General features: G+C 33.6%; 1 protein-coding gene across 1 annotated transcript; it reads right to left on the reverse strand.

Annotated features, from left to right (window-relative positions):
- Positions 1 to 1,503: 1,503 nt before the first annotated feature.
- On the reverse strand, positions 1,504 to 19,885 carry LOC127711681 (uncharacterized). Its single transcript, XM_052217791.1, has 5 exons — positions 19,503 to 19,885; positions 17,773 to 17,928; positions 6,266 to 6,431; positions 4,659 to 4,994; positions 1,504 to 3,246 (listed from the first exon to the last, which is right to left on the reverse strand). Exons 1-5 carry the CDS (start codon positions 19,871 to 19,873, stop codon positions 2,977 to 2,979), a joined length of 1,299 nt encoding a protein of 432 aa, XP_052073751.1. The 5' UTR covers positions 19,874 to 19,885; the 3' UTR covers positions 1,504 to 2,976.
- Positions 19,886 to 22,353: the final 2,468 nt, after the last annotated feature.

The raw sequence follows: 22,353 nt of genomic DNA on the forward strand, positions 1-22,353 counted from the left end.
TTGCCTTATTTGTAGATCTAACTTTGCTGTACATTATTGCTGTTTACAGTTTATCTCTATCTATAATAAGATTCAAGATAATAACCAAAAGCTGCAAAATTTTCTTAAAATTACCAATTCAGGGGCAGCAACCCAACAATGTGTTGCCTGATTGGTCTGAAAATTTCAGGGCAGATAGATCTTGACCTAATGAACAATTTTACCCCCATGTCAGATTTGCTCTAAATGCTTTGGTTTCAGAGATATGAGCCAAAAACTGCATTTTACCCTATGTACTATTTTTTAGCCATGTCGGCCATCTTGGTTCGCGGGCGGGGTCATCAGACACATTTTTTAAACTAGATACCCTAATGATGATTGTGGACAAGTTTGGTTAAATTTGTCTTAGTAGTTTCAGAGGAGAAGATTTTTGTAAAAAATTACAAAAATTTACGAAAAATGGTTAAAAATTGACTATAAAGGGCAATAACTCCTTAAGGGGTCAACTGACAATTTTGGTCAAGTTGACTTATTTGTAGATCTTACTTTGCTGAACATTATTGCTGTTTACAGTTTATCTCTATCTATAATAATATTCAAGATAATAACCAAAAACGGCAAAATTTCCTTAAAATTACCAATTCAGGGGCAGCAACCCAACAACGGGTTGCCTGATTGGTAAGAAAATTTCAGGGCAGATAGATCTTGACCTAATGAACAATTTAATATCATCAGATTTGCTCTAAATGCTTTGGTTTCAGAGATATGAGCCAAAAACTGCATTTTACCCTATGTACTATTTTTTAGCCATGTCGGCCATCTTGGTTCACGGGCGGGGTCATCGGACACATTTTTTAAACAAGATACCCTAATGATGATTGTGGACAAGTTTGGTTAAATTTGTCTTAGTAGTTTCAGAGGAGAAGATTTTTGTAAAAGATTACAAAAATTTACGAAAAATGGTTAAAAATTGACTATAAAGGGCAATAACTCCTTAAGGGGTCAACTGACCATTTTGGTCAAGTTGACTTATTTGTAGATCTTACTTTGCTGAACATTATTTCTGTTTACAGTTTATCTCTATCTATAATAATATTCAAGATGATAACCAAAAACGGCAAAATTTCCTTAAAATTACCAATTCAGGGGCAGCAACCCAACAACAGGTTGTCCGATTCATCTGAAAATTTCAGGGCAGATAGATCTTGACCTAATAAACAATTTTACCCAATGTCAGATTTGCTCTAAATGCTTTGGTTTCAGAGATATAAGCCAAAATCTACATTTTACCCCTATGTTCTATTTTTAGCCATGGCGGCCATCTTGGTTTGTTGGGCGGGTCACCGGACACATTTTTTAAACTAGATACCCCAATGATGATTGTGGCCAAGTTTGGTCAAATTTGGCCCAGTAGTTTCAGAGGAGAAGATTTTTGTAAAAGTTTACGGACGACAGACGACGGACGACGGACGCAAAGTGATGAGAAAAGCTCACTTGACCTTTCAGGTCAGGTGAGCTAAAAAATGAGGAAAATTGATTATTTGAGTGAATTTTCTACGTCCAAGGACCATAACTCTGCATAAAATCATTAGACCGGAACAAAATTCGAAATTGATCTGTAACTTGTCATGATAAAACTATATACCAATCATCAAATCAATATCGTCAAGCATGACAAAAAAAAGTGCGGAAAACTGATTATTTGAGTGAATTTTCTAAGTTCAAGGACCATAACTCTGCACAAAATCATCAGACCGCAACAAAATTCGAACTTGATCTGTAACTTGTCATGATTAAATGATACACCAAATATCAAATCAATATCTTCAAGCGCAAAGAAATAAGTGTGGAAAACTGATTTGCCGGACTGACGGATTGACAGACGGACGGAGTGCAAACCTATAGTCCCCTTCGACTTCTTTGGTAGGGGACTAATAACAAAGTAATGCAGTGAACATTATAAACATTCATTAACATATATACATGTAAAAAAGTAATACGTTTTAAGGAATACAGTAAATTTCAAATGGACATATTAATGGTTGAAACAATATTAATTAACAACAGCTAATATAATTTTACAAAATTTCGCAATTTTAAGAACAACATTGTTAGAGTCAGAATTAAAAAAATACTCATGCTTTCTTATATTTATATGTTATAGTTTGGATTGATTAAAATCATGAGAAATTTATAGGGTCAAATTTAACCATTTGTGAACCTTCCCCTTTACAGAACCAAATGCATCCCAAAATTTACATGTATCTAATCCTTTATACCATCTTGAAATTTAAATTATACATTTTTAACATGCTTGCAAAGGATATCACTCAAAAATAACATAATGTCTGTATTTCATTTGCATGAATCTGATGATCTGATTTTATTGAAATAGGATTTTCTTTTGGTTATAACCTAATATTTGCTATATATCCAATTTGCTGTAAATGATTTTTGTCGAGCCTGCAACTTTTGTCGCAAAAGCGAGACATAGCGATCCTACATTCCGTTGTTGGCGGCGGCGGTGTCCACAAATATTCACTCTGTGGTTAAAGTTTTTGAAATTTTAATAACTTTCTTAAACTATCCTGGATTTGTACCAAACTTGGACAGAAGCTTGTTTATGATCAAAAGCTAGTATTTAGAAGGAAATTTTGTAAAAATTTATTTCCAGTTTTTCCATATATTACTTATAAATGGACTTAGTTTTTCTTCCAGTTAACATTACATACAGTCTTCAGTTAAAGTTTTTAAAACATTTATTAGATTCATAAACCATCATGGTTTTTTTACCAAACTTGGACAGAAGCTTCTTACAATCAAAAGATAGTATCTAGAGGAAAATTTTTAATAATTTTTTACCCATTTTTGTTGAGCCTGCGACTAACAGCAAAATTTGGCAAGACACTGGGTTCCACGGAACCCTTAGGAATTTTTACGATAAAAATAAAAGATTTATTTTACACTTTATATACATATTTCTTACTGGTGGGAAGTTTAAGAAGAAACAGATTTTGCATGATCTACATCAGATGAATAAGCTGAATCCTCAGATGCTGATGGGGTTTCTTCCAATTCATTATAACCATAACTCTTCACATTATTGAGTTTGATGAAATATTCCATCACAATGTTTCGATCTGTTTGATTGAAGATGTCATATGGAATTGAATAGTAAATTAATGCTTTGTCATCATCATCTAACTGTTGGTTCTTCCTCAGCTTCTCCAGATGTGAAACTCTTATTTCTAATAAGGTAAAAATGACCTAAAAAATAATCATATATAACTTATATTTTATGTATCTAACTGAACAGCATTATTATGCAGTGCTGCATGATACCACTTCTGCAGCAATTTTGTCAACCAAAGGCTCCAAGGAGCCTAAATTGCTCACCTAACATTTTAAGGAAATTTCTAAAATGATTCTTTCAGTGTTTTAGAGCAACATGTATTTGGATTTTAAGAGTCAATATAGCCCACTCACTGGCCCCACTGGGACTGCAGTTTGGGCAAAAATGTTAGGTGTCAAATGAAATATCTTGGGGTCACTCCATTGTAAATATGTAATTCTTCCTACATTACTGTGGATTCATTTATTTTCGTGGGTACCAATTTTCGTGGATTGAGGAAAAACTTGCATTTGCGTGGATATTTGATTTCGTGGTTTTGCCAAAGTCTGCATAAATTCCTAAACAAAATTTGTAATTCGTTGGACATTTGAATTCGTGGTTCCCGGGTAACCACGAAATCCACGAAAATTGGTATCCAACGAATAATAATGAATCCACAGTATTGGATTTTAGCGCAAATCTGTACATTTGCAAGTTACCTTAGTGTGGAAATGGAAATGCTGTTTAAATGTATGAAATAAAAAATTTTCTTGAAGTTTCAAAAGCTAGCTGGTGATGAAAATCTTACCTTTCTTGAAATTGTATTATAAACTTTGTTCACTTTTTTGTGCAATAGCAGCATGTAACTACATTTATTTCTTGATCTGTTCATACAGTCATAACAGTACATTTGACATTTTGTATTACTGAACACATTTACTCAAGTGGTTAAGATAATGTAACAAGGACAATGCAGAGGGTAGCATATCCCTTTGCCCTGTCTCTAGTTTGTTCACAACCAAAAATTTCTATGTTCTACCATGATCTCGAACTTTGACCTATGAACTTGTATATCAATGGACTTCTTTATCTTGACTCAGCTGGCTAACCATGTACCAAGTTTGATTAAAATCATTGAAGGATGCAGTCTAGTGTGTTCACAACAAAAAATTTCTATGTTCCACCATGACCTTGACCTTTGATGAAAATCAATAGGCTTCCAGATCATGACAAGGGCTAATCACACACCAAGGTTGGTTCAAATCTATTGAAGGATGCTTTCTCTAGTGTGTTCACCAGAAAAAAAAATTTTTATGTTCAACCATGACCATGACCTATGATCTTAAAAATCAATAGGCTTCTTGGTCTAGACAAGGGCTAACCATGTAACAACTTTGGTTCAAATATTTTGAAGAATGATGTATCTTGAATGTTGACTAGGTAAGCTAAAAAAAGTGTCTGCTTATTTCAACGGGTGGATAGGGGGAGGATAACCTACAAACTTAATCATATTTTTTTTTCTTTTGAAGTAAAAAGCTTCTCAAATTTCATTTCTTAAAAATTTCACCTTTACACCATCAATTATCATGCCAGGCATTCTTCCAACTTTTGCATTTGAGTCTTTTAAACATCTGTTCAGGTCAAATAGCAATTCTCCTGCATGCTTGCCAAAAACCTTATTACTATTGTATATAGGTAGGAATCGTGAGCTGATGGTCACATTTGAAGAACTTTTTTTCTTTCTACAGACTCTTGAGAGATCAGCGGACAAATTGTCTGAGGATGTTGATTCTGAAGATGAACTTTTTGGTTTCAGTTTTGTAAACTCCATTTTCCTAGCAAGTTCATCGACTGAATCCCTTCCAGATTCATTCATAAACTTCAAATCTGAAGGCATATTTACCTAAAAGAAGAAATTATTTGTTGTTATATATTTGCATAAAAGATAGTCAAAACAAAAAAGTGAGCCGATGATTGCCCACTGTACACAGAAATCTGAGCCCAAGCTGTAGCTAAATTTATAGAAGTCCTCAATTACTGTAGAAAAATCAGTCCAAAATGTTTTTAATATGGGTACAAGTCACTAATAAATTGCTTCGCTGGGCGCAGCTGGATACGACCGCAGAGGTCCAACCCTGAACAGTTGGGGCAAAAATGGACACAATATTCGCACTTGATACAGGTCTGAATTTGGATTGTAATTAAATATTTGACACATAATAGGTTTCTGACACAGAATAACTGTAATCAAAGAACTTAGAATTGGTTATATGATTTGAATTTATATTCAATTTTTTGCTTTTGTGCAATACACGTACACAGTGCCTGTGCGAATTGACCCCCCCGCCCCAAAAATAAATAAAAATTAACCCATTCTTTTTTTGCTTTTGTGCAATACACTATGCTGTTGCGTATTGAACCCCCCCTCCCTCCCCCCAAAAAAAATCCCCCCCCCCAAATATGTGAAGAAATTTTATTTAATTTCTGAAATCTGAAATGAGAAAAAATTGTAGTATAATTTCAGAGAGATCCTAACACTTAAACACAAGTTATTGTCTGGAAACTAGAAAAATGCCTTTATGGGCCTCTTTTTGGCCCCTTATTCCTAAACTGTTAGGACCATAACCCCCAAAATCAATCCCAACCTTCCTTTTGTGGTTATAAACCTTGTGTTTAAATTTCATAGATTTCTTTTTATTTATACTAAAGTTATTGTCCGGAAACCAACTGTCTTCGGACGACGACGACGACAACGTGATACCAATATACGACAACAAAATTTTTTAGCGGTCGTATAAAAATCTGTCTGTCAAATTTTCAAACTTCTGCTTCCTTTTTCGGATTTGATTGTAAAGTTGCGTTAAACGCGGGAAATGGAATCATTAAAAAATTGTTATGTCTTATTTACCAACAATTACACTAACTATTATCATGACTATAATACAAATAAGACTTTGTCCTCTTCACAGGTCACACCTGCCTCATATTCCCTACTATTCTACAATTTATATACTGTTGACATAGATATAAGTTAGCAATCTTGAAAACTTTGGATTTCTCAATTGTTACATTAAACAATTCCTAAAAATTATCCAGATTGATTAATTATTAAAATTATGTGAAAGCCATTTTATGAATACTTAACAATTTTTCTGATCTTATTCATTTTTGTACCTCCACAATAGAAACAACTGGCCATTCTGTTTCCTCACAACTGGAACAGAATTCTTCTGGTAGACCTCTTTTCATTAATCGTATATCAGGATTTGAAATTGCACGTTGCAAACCTCTAAAATTTTCCCAAATAGATGGCTCACCTTTAGCATTATAAAGCGTACACCTAAAATATAAAATCTTGTATTCATGGTATTCATGTAGTCAACTGAGGAGATATGCTAGCACAGCAAGTTGACAAAGGAAAATGCTATGTATTTTGTCATTTTGTTATTTTGTGTTCGTGAAGTGCAGATCTATTGAGTTTTCAACTAAGTTTTATTGTTTGTTCATATGTTGTGTTGTTATCAGACACTGTCCAAGGTTTTATAGAGTTGAGTGCTCACAAACATCATGAACATGTTTAACCCCGCCACATACATTATTTGACTGTCCCATGCCAGGAGCAAGTATTTCAGAGTTTTGTCATTGTCTCTGTGTTTATATTAGTTGTTTATTATTTTAATGTAAATTTGATTGTTGTTCTCTTGTTTGACTTTGAATTGTTTCACATTCTGTCTACAAGGGCCTTTTTATGCTTTCCATATGGTGTGAGTTTTTTTCATTGTTTGATATGTTTTTATGTCTGATCTTTGTGGATAGTTGTCTCATTAGCAATCATACCACATCTCCTTTTACATATATATGCATATGAATACACAAAAACATGTTTGATCAATCAATCATCAATGTTCAGACCTTTTTAGTTGGCAGAAAAGGCTTGGGTCTTTGGCCCTAATAAAATCTTTTTACATCTACAAGTATATCTTTATGAAGATACACATGTATTACACCAATAAAATGATTGTACATTTAAATTACACATGTGTACTTTATCCTGGCTGCCATACAACACCATGTACCCAAAAACATAAATACATTTAACTAAAAAATAAAAACTTCTTTGCTAAAAAATAGAAAAGGAATTTTCTGCACAATCATGTACCCTAGGATTAGACAGATGGACAGGGGTATCGCAATATGCCCCCTCCCGACTGTTAGCCCAGGGGGAATAAAATGCATAATTTCTGTAGACAGGAATGCTACACTTAGGCCCTCATAGCTCAGAAACATTAAAATAAACCCCAAAAAATTCAATGTTACCCAATGGATGCAGAATTTAATAAGGAACATTATCAGGGATGATTCTACTATATAGTTTAGGGCCCAAAATAATTTAAGTGAACATAAATTCCCAATTCAGAAAAAAAAAATAGAGATGATCCAAATAATTAAATATTATAATACAATGGTTCAATGCTTACATTTCCTGTTTCTTAGGGTAACAACTAAAGTAAAACTATGGCAACCTTCTACATATTAAACAGCAAGCAACAATCACCAAAAAAAATTGTCAATCAAATAAGTTCTAAATTTTTTGTAATTCCTTTTCTGAATACAACAGTTGGCCAGTCCAATTTGAAATCCATTTAAATCAAGGTAAATTTATAAAGATGACCAGTTGTTGAAAAAATTACCCAATGGATGATTTTTTTCAGTGGTATATGTTAGCTGTTAAAAGAAGTTGTAACATTTGGAATAATCCTGGATAGGCTACTGATTATGATATATATGATTACCAGATCGCTTGACATTTAGTGGATTGAGACCAGAAAAGTTGTTTTATGATCTAATTAAGATCATTGCACATGATGCACTATCTTTTGAAGGCTTGCATCTTAGCTATGGTAACCTTTAACATATATATTATACAGCAGTCAGTGTAAAACTTAATACATTTTCCGTTTTTACAGGAAAATAATGTTATTTCGTCTAAGATTTTATGATAAAAAAATTCCCAATTGGGATGAAAATTTCCAATTTGAAGTTCAAGGCACCCATTCAAAAAAACACCTGGAATCATCCCTGATAATGAAAAAATAAACTGTTGACACAGAGATATGCCTCGCCTGCTGTATACTCAGGGCTCCACAATAACGCTTGTCCGATTGTCCGGTACCAGAGGAAAAAAAGGTCGGACAAGTAAAAGCTATATCAAGCTTGTCCGACGGGACAAGTAAAATTATTCTGCAGAAAATAAATTTAATCCAACTTTGATGAACAAAGTAATTATAAACCAAAAACAAGAAAAGAAGATAAAAACAAGAATTAATTTGACATGTTTACTTGCAATCGATATAATTTAAAACTGGATCTTTGTCAGGTACTATTTAACAGTTCTCGGAAACCAGTCTTACTGATCCGATTCGGTTCCAAGTTTAATAGACAGTTAGTTTGGCACCGTAGGAGACATATTTATTGCGAACCCAATGAAAGTTTTCCACAGTGCCATCTCTATATTGACCAGGTATTTAAACTTTTGTAAGTTCACCTGTCCTATTGAATGAATACAATAGCTATATATTTTTCTCTGTGTAGTTTATTCACTGGGACCTTTAAATTTCTTCTAAGAGAAATCTATCACTCATTGATTAATTTACCTGAGTAAAAAAAAATTCTTATATATTGAACAGATATATCATGTTAAGGAGGGGTATTTGTGAAAAATACCAGTCGAGAGAATGTTAAATTTCGCGAGCCATAAGGAGAGGGAAATTCATTCTCAAGACTGGTATTTTTCGCAAATACCCCTCAAGAACATGCTATATCTGTTTAATTACACCGAATGTTAACGTTCAAAAACACATTGATGATCGTGACATTACAAGCGTCCAGTCGGATAGAGTATTTTTTGGCAAATACCACGGCAGAGAGGGTAAAAAAGGCATATCCTTTTTGCATATACCCCGGCGACGTTAAAAAATGAACGATATTCATTTGATAACAGTAAACTGGTGAAAAATACACTGGCTATCAACCAATCAATACCCAGGATTCTAACATAAGGTGTAATTAAGACAAAAATACTTTTTTTATACTCATTAAATGCGTGTGATGATGTATTTATTCAATATTAATAATATATTTTCATTCAGTTTAATATAAACATTGATTCAATCATAAAAAGTTGATTTCTAACAAAAGTTTTATCAATGTTCCTATTGAAATTTGATTTTTTTTGTTTAGTTATAGAATACATTTAAGAAGATCTTAATTTGAACATCATAATTTTAATGTTTATTTATGTCAAACAAATTTTTTTTTAAAAGGAACAATGTTGAAAGTTTTGTCAGAAATCAACTTTTTATGATTGAATCAATGTTTATATTAAACTGAATGAAAATATATTATTAATATATTATTAATATAACAGAAATCAACGCTAACATGTTTAACCCCGCCACATTCTGTATGTTTGTGTCTGTCCCAAGTCAGGAACCTGTAATTCAGTGGTTGTCGTTTGTTTATGTGTTACATATTTGTTTTTCGTTCATTTTTTGTACATAAATTAGGCTGTTAGTTTTCTCATTTGAATCGTTTTACATTGTCATTTCAGGGCCTTTTATAGCTGACTGTGCGGTATGGGCTTTGCTCATTGTTGGAGGCGGTACGGTGATCTATAGTTGTTAATTTCTGTGTCATTTGATCTCTTGTGGAGAGTTGTCTCATTGGCAATCATACCACATCTTCTTTTTTATATCTTATTAATGTTTGCATCACTGTTTACATTCAACCGATTGAAAATATATTATCAATATTGAATAAATAAAACATCACATGCAGTTTTGAGTATAAAACATGTATTTTCCTCTATTTACAATATTTTTTTCTACTCAGGTAAATTAATCAATGAGTGATAGATTTCTCTTAGAAGAAATTTAAAGGTCCCAGTGAAAAAACTACATGGAGAACAATAGCTATTGTATTTATTCAATAGGACAGGTGAACTTTCAAAAGTTTAAATACCTGGTCAAGATAGAGGTGGCACTGTGGAAAACTTTCATTGGGATTTGCAATAATAGACATAATTAATAGACAGTTTGGTAACGCAGGAGACATTACGGGACCAAGACAAATCAGTACCTCATTTTCCTACCTTATTCTGTTGCTTTATAATAAATACCATACCGGTAATTTTTTTAACAAAAATATTTTTTAAATAAAAATGAAGAAATTATTTACCATAAAATTCACAAAATCATATTTGATCATATGTAGAAAAAAACAATACTTGCAATACGGTGACCTATAGTTGTTAATTTCTGTGTCATTTGATCTCTTGCAGAGAGTTGTCTCATTGGCAATCATACCTCATCTTCTTTTTTTTATTGATTGTATTTGAATAAATTTTTTTCAACTTAAAAAACCAGGATACAAATCCAATGAGTGTACATTGGTAATCCTATCAGACGGTGCCTCATATGCAGAGTCTGATGAGACTTTGGCATTGATGAAAACTAGAACCTAAGTCCTGTGACATGACTAGATTCAGTTGTTCTCGACTCATATTTTTGAAAAGTATTGCAAAAGATATGTTAAAATAAAATTCTGTTCTATTGTTTTAATTCAATCAACTTAAAATGCAAAAAAGGTTATTATTAAGATTTTTTTTGGACAAGTTACAGTTTCATTCGGACAAGTAAGTTTTGGTATGTACTTGTCCTACTGGACAAGTTGAAAAAAAAGTTATTGTAGAGGCCTGATACTTTGGATAGTATAACAATAAATTTTGTAATTTGAATCTTAACATGACAGAGTGAGTGTGGCCAAATAATACCAATGGAAATGAGATGGGCAAATGATTATATAATTGTGTACAATATGTCATTGACTTATTTTAAGTGCCAAAGTGGTTCCCTTTTAACTGAAATTAATTTTCAAAATCAACAGACCATGACATAAGAGACAGGCCCAAAAAATCTTGAAGTTCATGAAAATGTAATGCCCAATGCTTATACTACTACATACCAAACATCTTTGATTTACCATAAGTGGTTCTCCTTAAACTTGTATTAATTTTCAAAGTAAACAGACCATGACTGAGGGGGGAGCCAAATAATCTCCATGGAAATGAGATGTGCAACTGCAAATAAATCTGCATACTAAATATCAATGACTTACCATCAAAGGTTCTTATTAAACTGACCTAATCACAAACTTGAACATGAAAACAATACATAAGTTTCAGATTCAATGGACCATGACTGAGGGGGCGGGGCCAAATTATTTCCATGGAAATGAGATGTGCCCATCCTAATGAAACTGCATACCAAAAATCAATGACATATTACCATGATTACTGGTTTCCCTTAAACTGGCCTAATCAGAAACTTTAATAATTGTCGACGTGCCAGAATCAGCACGCCTATGTCTTGCTTCCGCGAATTTTCGTCCCAGGCGAGACAAAAAACAGAAACAAAATCAGATAAAAAATAAACCTTTTATAAGCAATTAAAAATTGATTATTTTGGCCCCTTTAGCCCCTTACCGCTCAGAAACCATAAGACCTAGTACAAACGAGATCAAAAACAGAGTGTCGGAAATTTCATAAGGAATCCATATAAACAATTAAACCCCATTGAAATCAGACATTCATCAAAAAATTAAAAAATTTGATTGTTGGGGTTTGACCCAACTTTGGCCTTTATAGCTAGGAAACGGTTAAAAAATACAAAAAATCTGTTGTATCCCTATATATGAATGGGGAATTTTATAAGGAACATGATGAAAAAAGCTAGAGGTTCCAAGGAGCCTGAATCGCTCACCTGGCATTTTAAGCCTTCTTTTCTCAAACATTCTTTCCTAAAATTTCAAAAATTATCCAAAAAGATGCTCTTAAGAACACTTTTGCAATTGAAAGTTTCTTTCTGTCTATAAGTTTTTGAAATAATAGCCAAAAAAAATAAAATTTGTGAAAAATAACATTTGGTATCTTTCGCCTCTCTTTTAAGGACAAAATAACTGCAACAAGTATTTGACTGACCATCTGAGTCATGTATATATTTTGTAGATCTATTCTTGCTAAACATTTTTGCCATCTAAAGTTTCTTTCTATCTATTATATTTTTCAAAATAAAAGCCAAAAACCATAAAATTTGTGAATAATCATCATTTAAAGGGTAACAACTCCTCAATATTGACCTAAATAGAAATAAAATGCTCCGCTGGGCGCAGCTTGATACGACCACAGAGGTCGAACCCTGAACAGTTTGGGCAAGTATGGACACAACATTCAAGCTTGATACAGCACTGAATTTGGATTGTGATTAAATATTTGACACAGCATAGGTTTCTAACACAGAATGAATGTGGTCTAAGAACTTAAAAAAATTTAATTTACCTATTCAAACCATATCATTATCATTTGCTTTTATATATAAATCAGAAATAACCAATTTAAAAAGGAAAATTTTAAAGAAAAAAAAGGAAAAAAAAATCCCCCGCCCAAATTTTTGGAACCCCCTTATGATTCATCACCCCCAAACTCAATCCCAGCCTTCCCTTTGTGGTATGGTACCTTGAAGTACAATTTCAGAGAGATCCATACACTTGAACACAAGTTATTGTCTGGAAACTAGAAAAATGCTTGTTTTTTGGCCCCTTTTTGGCCCCAAATTCCTAAACGTTTAGGGCAATTACCCCAAAACTCAAACCCAGCTTTCCCTTTGTGATATGGAATCTTGTAGTACAATTTCATAAAGATCCATACACTTACACACAAGTTATTGTCCTGAAACTAGAAAAATGCTTGTTTTTTTGCCCCTTTTTGACCCTAATTCCTAAAATTTTGAGGCAATTACCCCCAAAATCAATCCCAGCGTTCCCTTTATGGTATGGTACCTTGCAGTACAATTTCAGAGAGATCCATACACTTGAACACAAGTAATGGTCTGGAAACTAGAAAAATGCTTATTTTTGGCCCCTTTTTGGCCCCTTATTCCTAAACGTTTTGGGCAATTACCCCCAAACTCAATTCCAGCTTACACTTTGTGATATGGAACCTTGTAGTACAATTTCATAAAGATCCATACACTTACACACAAGTTATTGTCATGAAACTAGAAAAATGCTTGTTTTTTGCCCCTTTTTTGGCCCCTAATTCCTAAAAGTTGGAGGCAATTACCCCCAAAATCAATCCCAGCATTCCCTTTGTGATATGGAACCTTGTGGTACAATGTCAGAGAGATCCATACACTAACACACAAGTTATGTCTGGAAGTTACAAAAATGCTTATTTTTGGCCCCTTTTTGGCCCCTAATTCCTTAACTGTTGGTACCATAACCCCCAAAATCAATCCCAGCCTTCCTTTTGTGGTATTGAACCTTATGGTAAAATTTCATAGAGATCCATTCACTTAAACTAAAGTTAGAGTGCGAAAAAAACCAATGTGCCTTCGGACGACGACGCCAACGTCATACCAATATACGACCGCAAAAAAATGCAGTCGTATAAAAAGTTAGGTCTAGTTATTCAGAACATTTTTGGCCCTGTCAGATTTACTCTATCTGTAACGGTTTTCAAGATATGTCAATGTTGGCATTTAACCCCCTTGTTCTATATTTAGCCATAGGGGCCAAGTTTTTTGATCAGCAATAATCAAAGACATAATTTTGAAACAAGATACCCTGAAGGAGTTTGTGGCCAAGTTTGGAACAATTGGCTTAGCAGTTTCAGAGGAGAAGATTTTTGTAAAAGTTAAAAGACAAAGGAAAATTAGTAAAAAAAAATCGTCATTTAAGGGCAATAACTCTTACAAGGAGTCATCTGATGATTTGAGTCATATATCTTTAAGTAGATCATGTATTGCTGAACATTTTTACCTTTAAAAGTTTCTTTTTATCTATTACAGTTTTTCAAATTAGAACTGTTTTAGGGAACTAAAACAAATGTCTCCCCTTCTTCAGCTGAATGATATTATTCAATCAAAAGCTAGTGCAGGATAAAAATGTTGTGTGACAATTTTTCCTGCAACAGTTCAAGAACCTACATGTAGTGAAATGGAAATTTGATAATGTCGGGAAAAAGTTTTAAGATAGAAGGATTTATTTCTTCCAAAGTCATCAATGCAGAATGAAATGAATAGTTGATTTAAAACTCCTATAGGTCTACTAAACTGGAAAAAATCAGCGCCTTATCTTCAGAAAAAAAAATTCTGGAAAACCTGTTATCGTAATAAATTTTCTAAGCAAAGGGCTGTAAATCCATCAAATCTCAAAGAAATGGAATGAAAACAATCATTTTAAAAAAAGGGGTGGGGTGGAACTACCTTCTTACACCATTCAATGCACCATGTTGTGAGGAACAAGAAAATGTATGGTTTAGGGGTGGGGATCTCAAGCGTTTACAAGATATTCAATAATTTTGAAAATGGAGGGGTGGGGTTGACCCTGGGGAACTAACTACTTACACTATTCAATGTGCCTTGTTATGGGGAACAAAAAATATGGTTTAGAGGTGGGGATCTCAAGCTTTTCAAGTCATTCAATCATTTTGAAAATAAGGGGTTGGGGTTGACCCTGAGAAACTTACTACTTAAACCATTCAATATGCCTTATTGAGAGGAACAAGAATCTATATGGTTTAGGGGTGGGGATCTCAAGCGTTTACACAAAAGTTATTAAATCATTTTGAAAATGGAGGGGTGGGATGGCCCCTGGGGAACTAACTACTTACACCATCAATTGCGCCTTGTTGTGAGGAACAACAAAATATATGGTTTAGGGGTGGGGATCTCAAACGAAACATAAACTTGATCTGTAACTCATCAAGGTAGACTCACATACCAAAAATCAGCTCAATACCTGCAAGAATGTGGAAAAAAGTGTGGAAAACTAAATGTTGAGAAGAAAAACAAGAACAAGAACAAGAACGAGAAGAGTTCTTGGTAAAACAATATGACTCCTTTCTTTCAAGGGGAGACATAATAATAGCCAAAAACTGTAAAATTTGTCAAATATCTTCATTTAAGGGCAATAACTCCTACAAGGATTTATCTGACGACTTGGTCATAAATATTTTTTGTCGATTTTTTTCATGTTTCTTGCAGAACATTTTAGCCATAAAAAGTTTTTCTATCTATTATAATTTTTGAAATGATAGTCAAAAACTGTAAATTTATGAAATATCGTCATTAATGGGCAATAACTCCTTTTAGATGTAGTCTAACATTTTTTACCTAAATAGAACATTTTTGGCCTTGTCAGATTTTCTCTATTTGTAACGGTTTTCAAGATATAAGTCAATATTGGCATTTTACCCTTATGTTCTATTTTTAGCTATGGAGGCCATGTTATTTGCTAGACAAGAACACCAAACACAATTTTTAAACTATATACCCTGGGGATCTGATGATTGTGGCCAATTTTAGTTACAATCATGACAATTGGCCATGTAGTTTCAGAGGAGAAGATTTTTGTAATAGTTAACGGACAGATGAAGGACACACAGTGATGAGAAAAAGCTCACTTGGCTCTTTGGGCCAGGTGAGCAAAAAACAGAAACAAAATCAAATGAAAAATAAAGATTCTATGAGAAATTAGAAATTGACCATTTTGGCCCCTTTTAACCCCTTAAAGCTCAAAAACCATAAGACCTAGCTCTAATTTGATCAAGAAAGGATGTTGGAAATTTTATAAGGAATACACAGAAACAAACCCCATCGAAACTGGACAAGAAATAAGACAGTTCATTTTTTTAGTTTGGTTCCAATTATACATTGGAGCTTGGAAACGATAATTAATTTAATGATCTGTTGTACCTCTATGAATGCAAAATTTTGAAAAAATGTGATCTAAATTGGACAAGAAATAAATGCTCCACATCAATAATGACACCTTTTTTTGCCCTTTTTGGCCCCTATTTCAGAGACCATGACTGAAGGGACAGTACCTCCAAAAACAATCCCAAACTGTATTATGGTTACCAAACACATGTTAAAATTTCATAACAATTGAGCAAAGATTACTCAAGTTATCGTCCAGAAGTGACCACTTATACCAACGACGACAGACAGGGGCAATACCAATGTATGACCACAATATTTTGCGGCCAAAAATGATCCCATCAAAATCAGGTCAGAAAACTAGATGCTCAAAGGAGCCTGAACCACTCACTTGGCATTAAAGCCTTGTAGAACTTTTCTTGCTGAACATTTTTGCACTTTAAGGTTTCTTTCTATCTAAATGTATTATAGTTTTTTTAAATAAAAGCCAATAACGGTAAAATTTGTGAAAAATTGTCAACTCCAATAAGACTTAGTCCATCAATTTTGGTTATATTAATTTTATAGTAGATCTTTTATTGCTAAACATTTTTGCATTTGAAAGTATCTTGCTATCTATTACAGTTATTTTGAAATAATCATGATAATAGCCAAAAACTGTAAAATCTTGCAAATTGTCATTTAGGGGCAATAACTCCAATGAGACTTTGTCCGACAATTATGGCCATTAAACTGATCTTTTATTGCTGAATATTTTTGCAATTGAAAGTTGCTTTCCATCTATTATAGTTTTTGAAATAATCGGCAAAAACGGTAAAATTTATTAACAGTCAATTAGGGGCAATAACTCCAATAAGACTTCGTCCATCAATTTTGATCATATTGACTTTCTTGTAGATGCTTTATTGCTGAACATTTTTGCATTGAAAGTTTCTTTCTATCTATTATAGATTTTGAAATAATAGCCAAAAATGGTAAAATTTGTGAAAAAGCGTCATTTAGGGGCAATAATTCCAATAAGACTTCCTCTCACAATTTTGACCTAAATAGAAAAAAAGCCAGAACTTGTCAGATTTTCCATATCTGTAACGGTTTTCAAGATATAAGCCAATATTTACATGTTTACCCCTATGTTCTATTTTTAGCCATGGTGGTCATGTTGGTCACTTGGCATGCATATCAGATATAAACTAGAAATACTGTAAGTGAGCTCACAAAAGAATACCCCCCGCATTGGTTCAAGAGTTAAAATCCAATTATCTCCCCTAGTAGCATTAGGACCATCATTATATTTCTTCAAAAAATACATATAAAGCTCTTCTTTTGTGTAGTTTCAATGAGATCCATTGATCGGTTCAGGAGGAGTTGCGCTTACGAGGCCAGTGTCCACAAACATATGTTTAAAAAGTTAAAGTCCAGTTATCTCCCCTTGTAGGATTTGGATCATCATTATATTTCTTCATGCACATCTACATATAATGTTCCTCCTTTGTGCAAAGTTTCATTGAAATCCATTGAAAGGTTTAGGAGGAGTTGCGCTTACAAGACTTATGGACAGACAGAGTGATTCCTATATGCCCCCCCCCCCCCCCCCAAAAAAAAAGTTTGTTTGCGGGGGGTATAATTATAAACTAGACATCATGTTGATGATTGTTGTAAGTTTGGTTATGATTGGCTTAGTAGTTTCAGAGAAGAAGATTGTTTTATAATTGTGGACGAATAACGGACTCAAAGTGATGGCAATAGCTCACCTGGACCTTTGGGCCAGGTGAGCTAAAAATATTTGGTATACTGATTAACAGTAGTCTTTCTAGCATCTTTAAAGCTTTGTAAAAGACATGTACATGTGATACATGTATGTACATTTATATTTTGAAGATTCATTTATGTATAGAGCTAACTCACTCTGGTTTCAAACAGCATAACACAGCAAAATCACTTATAAAACGTGTAAATGTTCCTTCATATATTGTTTTTTTCAAATGTGTTCTGTACTCTTCACATTTTCTAGCAAGTGTCTGGACAGCTATCATAAACTCTCTAATAGTTGATCTTACAAATCTGAAAAAAATTATGAAAGAGCTATAAATCATAGGCTTCTTGAGAAGCTTCATCAGTGATGCATGATTAAGCCGCACCATGTCAACAAGGGAAAAATTAAGAACTCAGAAAGCTCATTCAATAAAGAGCTTTGAAAAGTGCAGCATTATATGGCCATAGATGGCGAACAATTGTTTATTATCTGTAAGCAGTGACATAGTATTATAATAAAATAAATATTCTAGGAACAAACTAGTAGCTCACTATAAGATACATGTAACCCCTCCAAAAAAATCAGTTGAATCAAAATCTTAAATAGGAGGTGCAAAATGGCATTATAAAAATTAAGATTCTGAGAAAGTTTCACTGAAATCCATCCAGTGGTTTAGAAGGATCACTATATATCACGGGGTGGGGCAGACCAAGACCTATTTTACCATGGCCCAGCGGCATGGTTTATAACTTATTATAAGTCAGCATCATGGTCAAAGTAGTGTGCCATGATTTAAATCAGAATTTACTTTAAGTCAGCATCATGGTCAAAGTAGTGTGCCATGATTCAAATCAGAATTTATTTAACAAGCATATATGTAATTTACATGATTCACCTGAAAAACAGTTACTGAAATTGTACTTTTATTAGCGGGTACACATATTTTCAGTGTTTCCTGTACTCAACAAAGGTCGCAGGTATTCAAATTTGCAGATTTGTCAACATAAATGTAAGATACATATTTCTTTTACATTGTATGTATTTGGAGCTGTATTAATATGTGTGGGTATTTATTTTTACCTACCTACAAGTAACATATATTGTACAGATAGAGTTACTCCCCCTTTTCCTTCCATATACATAATTCAGTCTCCAAAAAAGATTATCATAAAAACGTATTATAAAGCAAAATTTATAAATTATATGTAGACTTTTGTATTGGCTAAAATAATAAAACATTACAGAAGCACCATAGGTGTATTAACTGAGTTTAGATCACAATTGATGTGTACTGACAGAATTGTTTTTTTATATTACTTTGGCCATAAAGTGTTTTTAGACTCAAAACTGATTAAAACGTTTTAAAGTAAACAGTTGCAAGTTTTATTTAGTTGCCAAGGTGCCTCTTGTAAAATAAGCATGAATGCTCGAGACTCACCACGACAATTTTCTTGTATAACTGTGACCTTGACCTTAGATTTTAAAACCCTAAAATATATACTGTTGAATAGATATCATCCACATTCCAGAAACGAACAAATTTGTCAAAATTCCAATCTTTTTAGTAGCCACTGTGACCTTGACCTTTGACCTAGAAAACCTAAAATCAATAATCTTCCTCCTCTCCATAAGATACATTTATGACCCAAGTTTGGTGAAGATTGAATATACTGTTCACTAGTTATCATCCCGAAACCAAATTGTCAAAATTTAGGTCTATATAGCAATTGTGACTGTGACCTTGACCTATGACTTAGTGACCCCTAAATCAAAAGGGTTCCTCCTCTCCATAAGATGCATACATGTATATGACCCAAGTTTGGTCAAGATTGGATATATTGCACAGGGTGGATACGACCTAAATGGGAAAATGCAAATTTACCTATCTGGATCTTTCATTGACCTCTCTATAGTGTCCTTTATTACATCTTTCAGGTGTTGTGTAATGCCTGTTGCAGGATAATGAGCCACCGATTGAGATAATATCAGTTCCATAAATTTAATATCAAAATTTAAATAACGCTTCACCTTCTCCATATATTCACTTTGCTTTTCGCTTAATTTTTCATTTGTAATTTTTTCCAAAATCGATGAAGGAGTTACCGCTGTGCCGCTACAAAAAAATTGTAACTCTTTCTCCACATCTTTTCGTGACCATTGTGATACCCAAATATGTAAATTTGAAGAAGGTGATAAATGAGCAGTGCGTTTACTTTTACCGGACCCGCTAGAAGCCACACAATTATCTGACATGATCGGTGTCTGAGCAGGGGAATATAAGTAAGGGGGAGGGAAACCAATGATAATATGGTGGGAAGATCCTATTCGAACCTCTATGTTTTTTTTCTATTAATAAAAGGTCAATACACAGTTTTGTTTACCTAGGCGGCGTATTAATCACAAGCACGCGCCGCTTCGTTCCTCCATTGTAGTTAGTATTATCATTAGTCGGTACTGACAGTGTTCTTTTTTTTTTTAAATTAATTTGTAACCTGCAATACTTCCTGTACACGTTATACCTTCCGCGGTGTATTCGAACTGTTTCATTTTACGTACATATTCCACTGTAGTCTTTTTTCTCTTGTTACACTAGTCCTAGACGTGCACATTATCTTTTTTTTTTAAAGTCTTTTGGTGATATTTTCGTTTTTCTTTCTTTTTTTTTTTTTTGAAAAAGGGGGGGGGGGTGCACTCGGTAGTAAAAACGGTATAGAGTAAATAAAATATAACAAATAGCAAAATAAGTAAAGAATATATCGGAAAAGAAAGTATTGCCCCCGAGGTCATAAATGAGTGGTCTTTTATTATACAAGAATGTAAATTTTATGAGTCCCTTTCTATTTCTTTTTAATAATTGCTGAAGCCGTAACCTTTGATATTGGTATTGTGTTGTTTACCACACGGTTTGCATTGCCTTTATGGTTTATTCCTATTCAAAGAGATTGTAATTTTTCTCATTATGGATTTAAAATTTGAACTCTCGGTAGTTGGTACTTTGATGATCCAGCCACAAAACTCTATCTAAAACTCAAGGATACGCAGTGTACGAATGAATATATTTTGTATAAATTCATGATTTCATTTAATACGTTATTTCATATGTTACTTTTTTTATTACACGTATTGGCAAGCGATCCGATAGTAATTCATTTTTCTTTCATTGGATAAATAATCCTACTTACTTGTATCTGAGACTACTATGTTATAGTAGTCTCAGTTTGTATTGTTGAAATGTAAAAACTACGAACAATCGTTTAATTAACTGGCCATGCGCCTCTACCATGGCAACATGATGACAAAAGGGGATTTTACCACAGATGTAGGCCTGCCCTACATGCATTTTCTCCAGTTCCAATGTGTGTTTTCAATATTTCTCCGTTTTCATCTTCAATCAATGTTCCATATAACATACCCGGTGCGGATCCAGGATTAAAAAAAGGGGGAACCACAAAAACGTTAGGACTGGGGCATACAAAGTCTATATGCAAGAGACAAGTAGCCCCATAAGGTAGGGCGGTTACTCTTGTCCACCCACCCCTCAATCCAACTCTGCATTTTTAGCATAAAATCGTATAAGCAATCCTAGATCTGGACCGGCCCCAAATTCTTTTGATTCTTGTTTTGAAAACTCATAATCAGAATCAGCGAACGACAATCACCGAAATACAGGAGCACCTGTGTTGACCCATTGGTGGCAATGGGCTGTTTTCTGCACTTTGGTCGGGTTGTTGTCTCTTTAACACATTCCCCGTTTCCATTCTCAGTTTTATCCTCGATGACATGGGACAAACGCATACAGAACCTGGAAGGATTAATAATGTTTGTTAGCGCCCAGTTCTCCCTATGACTCGGGACAGTGGTCAATTTTATTCATGACCCTCTCTTTAGGACATTTTAAAGATAAACAAGACTTCGTCAGAAAGCCACAAAAAAGTATCAAAGACATATAACACAATTGCATTATTTGTCTCTGAAAGTATATAAGCTCAGCACTGATCTTTGATATGAAGCTGTTATCAGTGAGCACAGCAAAACGGTTAACTACAGGATCCATGAGCCTAAACGCTGATCTATTTTTGTTTCAACTCGTCTTTAAGGACAATAACTCGCTGTATTACACTTATATGATCATGTGTAACTGTCAGAGATATATTCTGCCAGAGACATATATATATGTCTCTGGTAACTGCTGATTAATTTTGCTGTGTACTTTTGAGCATCTTCATTGGGTTTTTGATTATGTGATTACTTGGCCGTTTTTAGTGATTATTTGATTACCAGACCAATATTTCATGATTATTTGATTATTTGATAATCTAGGACTGTATTTTTGATTATTTGATTATCTTGTTTTAAAAAAATAATTAATGATTATGTGATTATCAGATTGGTAAATAATTGTGATTATATGATTACTTGGACACCCCATGAGGGGCCTCACTTTTAATCCTGTCTATTATGTTTTCAGGTAAATAGACAAAAACGCTATTGTTGTTGGCAAAAATGAGTCATTTAAGGTAAATAATTCCTGTAGAAATAAAATTCATGTATGTCTTTTTTGACACCACAGACACATGTTTCATCCGATGATGAAGCCATCTCTCTCTTTATTAAAGGTGCCTAAGTTTGAGATTCTGAAAATATTCCATCTAGTGATTACACAATTTATTCATTTTACTGTTCTATCATGGGCCAAGTTGAGCAATGAATTGACATACAATAATGAAGCAATA

This window comes from Mytilus californianus, unplaced genomic scaffold, assembly GCF_021869535.1.
Source record: "Mytilus californianus isolate M0D057914Y unplaced genomic scaffold, xbMytCali1.0.p SCAF_8, whole genome shotgun sequence".
Taxonomy (NCBI): domain Eukaryota; kingdom Metazoa; phylum Mollusca; class Bivalvia; order Mytilida; family Mytilidae; genus Mytilus; species Mytilus californianus.